At 34.5% G+C, this 6,397-nt stretch overlaps 2 protein-coding genes and 1 pseudogene across 3 annotated transcripts; 2 read left to right on the plus strand and 1 right to left on the minus strand.

The window, feature by feature from the left end:
• LOC107490527 (pentatricopeptide repeat-containing protein At3g18020-like) overlaps positions 1 to 2,069 on the plus strand; it is a 15,648-nt pseudogene extending 13,579 nt beyond the window's left edge.
• Positions 1,634 to 3,561, plus strand: LOC107490702 (lysine-specific demethylase JMJ14-like). Of its 2 annotated transcripts, XM_052261375.1 has the most exons (5): positions 1,634 to 1,724; positions 1,875 to 1,974; positions 2,523 to 2,715; positions 2,813 to 3,010; positions 3,106 to 3,561. In XM_052261375.1, the coding sequence occupies exons 4-5, from the start codon at positions 2,819 to 2,821 to the stop codon at positions 3,469 to 3,471; spliced, it is 558 nt and encodes a 185-aa protein (XP_052117335.1). In that variant the 5' UTR covers positions 1,634 to 1,724; positions 1,875 to 1,974; positions 2,523 to 2,715; positions 2,813 to 2,818; the 3' UTR covers positions 3,472 to 3,561. The 2 variants fall into 2 exon arrangements, with proteins under 2 accessions (XP_052117335.1, XP_015966998.1); XM_016111512.3 differs by lacking the exons at positions 1,634 to 1,724; positions 1,875 to 1,974 and having other exon boundaries at positions 2,399 to 2,715.
• Positions 3,562 to 4,275: 714 nt separating this feature from the next.
• LOC107490526 (gamma-soluble NSF attachment protein-like) lies at positions 4,276 to 5,591 on the minus strand. The gene is made up of 4 exons (XM_016111300.3): positions 5,452 to 5,591; positions 5,243 to 5,322; positions 5,005 to 5,134; positions 4,276 to 4,430 (listed from the first exon to the last, which is right to left on the minus strand). The coding sequence occupies exons 1-4, from the start codon at positions 5,548 to 5,550 to the stop codon at positions 4,326 to 4,328; spliced, it is 414 nt and encodes a 137-aa protein (XP_015966786.1). The 5' UTR covers positions 5,551 to 5,591; the 3' UTR covers positions 4,276 to 4,325.
• Positions 5,592 to 6,397: the final 806 nt, after the last annotated feature.

Consider the following 6,397-nt stretch of genomic DNA (forward strand, 5'->3'; position numbering starts at 1 on the left):
CACTAGCATCAAGAACCATTTTCACAATTAACAAGAAGAGAAGACAATGATCAGAACAACAAAAAAAAAAATACTCAACAAATGTAAAGCTGCTTCATTTAAGAAGGGAATATGATAGTACTTTTCATTATTTTTTGTACATTTTTCGTTTCGTTGGGTTGGTGAAGAGAATTGAAGATGTCACATACATAGAAACACAAAGTAATAACAAAATCATCACAAAGCAATAATCCCAAATCCATATGATCTTTAAATACTACACAACCAAACAACTAAGCAATTTTAGTATTTAAAGCTAAAAGGTAAATAAAAAGGACATCCATCATAGATGAAACATTTAAATGCATTTCATAAAAGTTAGGGGGAGAAATCATAAACACACAGAAGCTGAATATTTAACTTCACATGACAGCATAGTATCTAAGCATCTATTTGCATCTAGCTTTCAATTTTTTTTTCTCTTATTTCACTTTCTCCCTTTTTCTCTCCGAGTCAACTCAATAGTATAGTTAGAAAATGCACCTAAAGTCTTTTCCATTTTTTCTACTTTGCCAAACTAAACAATGAATAAAGCAGCACTTTTTGAACCTACCCAAAAAGCAATTTCACCTTTGAAATTCTTCTTCAGTTCTTCTTCAATGGCAGTGAGAAAAAAAAGTTGACTCCTTCTTTTCTCCTCTCTCTTACCTAGACCAAATCAAAAGCTTTTGCGAGATCCACATTTTCTTCCCAGAAAACAAAAGAGAAAAATAATAATAAAATCAGGAAAATTGTCTGAATTTTTCAAAGTTCAAGTCTTTTTCTCGATCCAATCAAACCCCATTTATCATTTTCCTCAGAAAACTTAGGATTTTCTTCTTTTGTTTCCTCCAAAACCCAACAATTCTTTAACCCAGATCAAGTAAAATATTAAAACCTGATTTTTTAAGTATAAAAAAATTTTCGTTTTTTAAATTGAAGAAAATCAATAAAGGAAGAATGAAAACTCTAGCTGAACTGATCAACTTTGTGAGAAGCACAAAATGTATAAAGAAAAATGATGGTGAGTGATGATGAAACTAGGCTTCTCAATTTTATTTTATTGGCCCTTTCATTTGGAATAAAATTAAGGCCATGGATTCCTTAATCCTATATTTTTGTAGGAGTATCATTAACCTTCATAAAAATAATTACAAAATATACTCCATTTTTTTTTTTTGAAAAAGTTACTAATTTTATTTTGATCCTTTCAATTATTGATTTTTTAACTTTGTCCCTTTTCTCTTTTTTTGGGTACGAGAAACTGAGAGAGATTAGAGTTCTTGGAGAGCATCAACAAGATTGAAGAAATCTCCTTCCAAAATAGAGTGTGGATTGAAAAACCTAACTCTGCCCTCCCCTTTCTTTTTGATTTCAGAGGCATTGAGAGAAGAGAAGTAGCTAGGGTTTCATTCAACTTCAATCCTGCCATTCTCATCCTCTTCCTCTGCTGCAAATTTCGTACGCCTCCGCCGCCGCCGCTCCCTGCTTCTTTCCATTCTTACATTAGAAGCATTCAGAGAAGAAAAGGTCCGCTAGGGTTTTCATACAATTTCAATTGCTGCATTTCTCTCTTCCTCTTCCTCTGCTGCACATCTCACAGGCATATTCTCGCCGCCGTAACCTGCGACTGCCGCCGCGCTAGCTGCCGCCGCCGCGCAAGACTGCTGACAGACATTCTCAAGGATGACAGCAATTCTAACTCTGTATGTTCTCTAGTAATCTGTTTCCCTGTCTCCTTATTTTTGCAGCCTTCCCCAATTAAATCTTGGTTAATTTGCTATTATCGTTGTGATTTTATTGGTGTTGTGGTTTGATGCTTGATGCGCTTTCTCTGTTTTTTGGCGTTCGATTAGGAATTCGTGCAATCTTTTCATGGGAACCTGTGCGATGATGATGCCTTGAAAGTCATCAAGTTGGGGATTCCTGGTTGATTTTGTTGAAGCCATTATGGAGGTAGTTCCATCCAATTTGATCACATCTCAGGATAAAGACTGCAATTTTGTAACTTTTAATTTGATTCCATATTCCAGACAGCTTATACCGTCTAAAGTCTTCGATATTTCTTTATGCCTATGCAGATCTTGCATTTTTTTTATATTAAAAGCAAAGTTTTTGAAAGAAGTTAGTTGCTATTTAAAAACATTGCAACTTTTTCATGTGAGGTTGTTAGAAAATACTACGTGATTTCACATAATTTTGTGCCCAACAAACTCAAGGTTACCATGTGAAATTCTTAGTGTTTGTTTGGCTTTTGTTCTTGTTTTCTGTTTCTGCTTTCAGTTTTTAGGACTCTAGGAAGAAGTGGTAAAACATGAAACGAAAATAGAAAACACCATCTTGATAAATAGTGTATAGTTTCTGTTGAGTGAGTGGTGAAAATGTTGCTTGACAAATGGTTTTTATCCCAAACTGAAAAGCTACTTGTTCATCATGCATGATCTTGTTAACTAAAATAAATATTGCTAATTGTGTTCTCTCCGTTCTCCTACTTATAACTACAGGATAAGCCAGCTTTCATATTCTGTGTCGAAGACAGAGCACTCTTTTTTTTGAAGAGCAACTTTTTTATTGTTTTGGTAAACTTATCCAGGATTCAAGAGCCGCGTTAAGTTCTTTAGTATTCTTGATCCAACAAGACCCTGTAATTATGTTTCTGAAATCTCTGATGCTGGATTTCTTGGTCCTCTTTTCAAGGTATTATTTCTGACCTTGTATCTCTCTTTGGTTTTACACCTACGATTGACTAGTTCTTGATCGAAGTTTATTACACATTTTGTAAAATACATTCCAGGTTACCATGGAAGAACATCCAACTGAAGCTTTCACAAACACATCAGCGGATAAGTGTTGGGAAACAATTCTTGACAGACTAAACGCTGAGATCGAGAGGTGTAAGAGTCTAGGTGAACAAGAACTCCCTCCCTTGGAGGTTTTGCAAAGCATTAATGGTCATAAAATGTTCGGATTCCTTAAGCCATCCATTATTCAGGTAACGCTATCTCAAATATTGAAGATCTTTTCAGCCACTGAGGAAGTTATGATCTAACTTCTGAAGTTTTAATCAATTCCGGCAAACAATTTCAGGCCATTGAAGCTCAAGATCCCAGTCATCAATGTGTAGAGTATTGGCATCACAAAGAACTTTCCTCTGAATCTTCAGGCAGTGGAAATGATGCCTCTAAGTGCTCAAATGGTTCAAGCAACTCTCTGGGTGATGTCAAGACCAAACTTTTCGGCTTCAATTTGATAAAGCAGGAGCAAGAAGATAACATAGAAGGACATTTTCGTTCATTTGAAGAGATGAAGTCATTGCTACAAGGATTCCTAAAAAAGGCCAGTCCTGCCGAGTTGAGTGCAATGCTCAAGTTATTTAGCTCTGATTCACATGTTATTCAATGGAGAGCGGCATTCGTAGCGTTGATCGAAGAGATCCAGAAAGGTTGTAGATAAAAGAAGAATAAGATCTCTCTAGTCATTTTTCAATTTATTCAGTAGTTAGGTCCATTCATAACTAAACTGAAGAAAATTCTGGGTAAGGCCAAGATATAAATTTTCTTTTGTTCCTAGTAATAGAGTGAACTTGTTAGTTAGAGGTGGCTAATGCTATTAAACACCCATTGTAGTTGCTAGTGCCTTTGTTCCATTTATACTTTTCTTTTTTATATTTATATTTTTCTTTTTAAGCTAGCTTTTGGTGTCAATTAGGCTTTATTGATTTCATCCTTACTGATCTCCATTTATCTCTAAATTTCTGTATATAAACAGAAAAAGAAATGCTGCTGATATATAAATGATGATTGATATCAATAGAAACAATACATGGAGAACTTTGCTCCTCAAATAATGTGTTTCACTTTCAACCCTTGTGTTGTAATTATTCTATAATTAGTACATATTTGTTTATATTAGGATAGATTTGGTGCAGATTTGTTTTGAATAGCTTTTATTACCTGTTATTTTCTTTCCTTAATTAGGTTGTAAATAATCTTTATATTCTGTATGTAATCACTCTTTAAGTGAAACAATTCAGGAATAATATTTAAAAATCTTCTTTTCAAGTCCTTGGCTACTCTCTTTTAAGTTCATATTTCAGTATTGTTCTCCTACAGGGCCTAGTATACCAAGACATGTTTATAAAGCATAGCATTCACAATTTTTGTCACCTTTACATTGAATAAGATTGAACACTTGGTACACTTGGTGCACCAATCCTCTTTTTAAGTTTCATTGTTTTTAAGATCAAAATATTCTTATGGTATGTCAGAAACGAAAAATTAATAAAAGAAATGTGGCCCGGAGAATTGTTAAGTGAGGTCATTTTCATCTAGAGGCTGGTCTTCCTGTCTGGCAGTGTTACCCTTCAATGCACTCACATCTCCTGTTGGCAGTTTCCTTGCTAGCCTAATCATCTGTAGAATTCAAAACTCACATACTAAGTTTCATACAAAGGCTAGTTCACATCACAAGAATTGTGCCACAAGCTCTTACTTCTTACCACTCAGTATGCTTACATTAGAAATCAATGTAATTAGGGACAGGGTAACAAAATATATAGTGAAAAATAAGTAATATCCCGAATTAATTTCTAAGAAAATTTGTAGCCAAATATTTTGTTCTTCAAATATTTTAATCGGTCTTAACATCAAACTGTTCATTAATATAGAAGAACTAATACGAGGATTTTAAAAATTTTTAGCAACTGTTGTGTCTTTGTTACATAATAATAGGGATCGATTTGTCTAACCTTTTACCAAAATTTGACGTCTAATAAAATAAAAGGTTAAAGCCTGATTTGGTAATTAAAATTTGTTGAGGATTAAAAATCTTTTAGAAACTGATATCGGTATTACACTCTAAAAAATTGATTCTCTGATGTATGAATTTTCTGACTGAATAGTTATTAGAACTTCTTCTAAAACCACCTTGTATGAAATCTGAATATGGTCATACACAGGAAATGTAATATATACAAACTTAGGTTACCGAGTGGTCAAGATTTGAAATGCTGCTCGATTGGGCGATACGTTTGATTTCTTCAATGTCTCCATCTGAGTATGCAGCAAGGAGATTGCTAGCACAGCGATTCTGGTCACTTTTGCAAAAAGCATCAATCCTAGACACACCACACAACCATATTATCCATAGATATTAATAATTGATTAAAGTGACATTCAATCTTTTATAGTAAAGGAAACTAACAAGAGAGGAGGCAGAAACTCACTGAGAGCAGTCATTATAACACATCTCTGCTTGCTTGTAGTCATTAGTATAAAGGTAGATAATAATTGCACTGAGATATGCCTGCATTTATGAGCATCTCTGTTAGAGGAATTTCTCCCTAAAAATAACAAGCAAATTCCATCACAGCAACATACAATATATATACAGTTACAGTTCAAATGCAGAATGCAAAATTAAATCAATCCTAACCTTGCACTGGCTATTGGTAGCATTACACTTGGAAGCTGCTAAGCCGAACTTCAATTGGAGAGGCGCAGCGTCCAAATACCTTTGTGTTACAGAAAACATACCCCGGAAAATGTTGCAAAATCAGCATTCAAGGAAAATTGAATGAAAATTTTGAGATAGCGTTACCTGAATAATGGATGGCTTAAGGAATCTGACCATTATGTGAAATCACGTAGTATTTTCTAACAACCTCACATGAAAAAGTTGCAATGTTTTTAAATAGCAACTAACTTCTTTCAAAAACTTTGCTTTTAATATAAAAAATGCAAGATCTGCATAGGCATAAAGAAATATCGAAGACTTTAGACGGTATAAGCTGTCTGGAATATGGAATCAAATTAAAAGTTACAAAATTGCAGTCTTTATCCTGAGATGTGATCAAGTTGGATGGAACTACCTCCATAATGGCTTCAACAAAATCAACCAGGAATCCCTAACTTGATGACTTTCAAGGCATCATCATCGCACAGGTTCCCATGAAAAGATTGCACGAATTCCTAATCGAACGCCAAAAAACAGAGAAAGCGCATCAAGCATCAAACCACAACACCAATAAAATCACAACGATAATAGCAAATTAACCAAGATTTAATTGGGGAAGGCTGCAAAAATAAGGAGACAGGGAAACAGATTACTAGAGAACATACAGAGTTAGAATTGATGTCATCCTTGAGAATGTCTGTCAGCAGTCTTGCGCGACGGCGGCAGTCGCAGGTTGCGGCGTATTGCGGCGGCGAGAATATGCCAGTGAGATGTGCAGCTGATGAGCGGATAATTTGTATGCTTTTTGGCATTGTTTTTAGTATGTTTTTGGTATGATATAGTTAGTTTTTAGTATATTTTTATTAGTTTTTAGTTAAAATTCACTTTTCTGGACTTTACTATGAGTTTGTGTGTTTTTCTGTGA

The sequence above is a fragment of the Arachis duranensis genome, chromosome 5 (assembly GCF_000817695.3).
Source record: "Arachis duranensis cultivar V14167 chromosome 5, aradu.V14167.gnm2.J7QH, whole genome shotgun sequence".
NCBI lineage: Eukaryota > Viridiplantae > Streptophyta > Magnoliopsida > Fabales > Fabaceae > Arachis > Arachis duranensis.

Excerpts from the sequence above, each read along its gene's own strand:
- LOC107490702 (XM_052261375.1), top strand. The coding sequence starts at position 2,819 with ATGGAAGAACATCCAACTGAAGCTTTCACAAACACATCAGCGGATAAG. Across the intron at positions 3,011-3,105 it reads TTAAGCCATCCATTATTCAG|GCCATTGAAGCTCAAGATCC; the intron begins GTAACGCTATCT and ends AAACAATTTCAG.
- LOC107490526 (XM_016111300.3), bottom strand. The coding sequence starts at position 5,550 with ATGTTTTCTGTAACACAAAGGTATTTGGACGCTGCGCCTCTCCAATTG. Across the intron at positions 5,135-5,242 it reads TGTTATAATGACTGCTCTCA|GATTGATGCTTTTTGCAAAA; the intron begins GTGAGTTTCTGC and ends TGGTGTGTCTAG. Across the intron at positions 4,431-5,004 it reads TTTCAAATCTTGACCACTCG|ATGATTAGGCTAGCAAGGAA; the intron begins GTAACCTAAGTT and ends TGAATTCTACAG.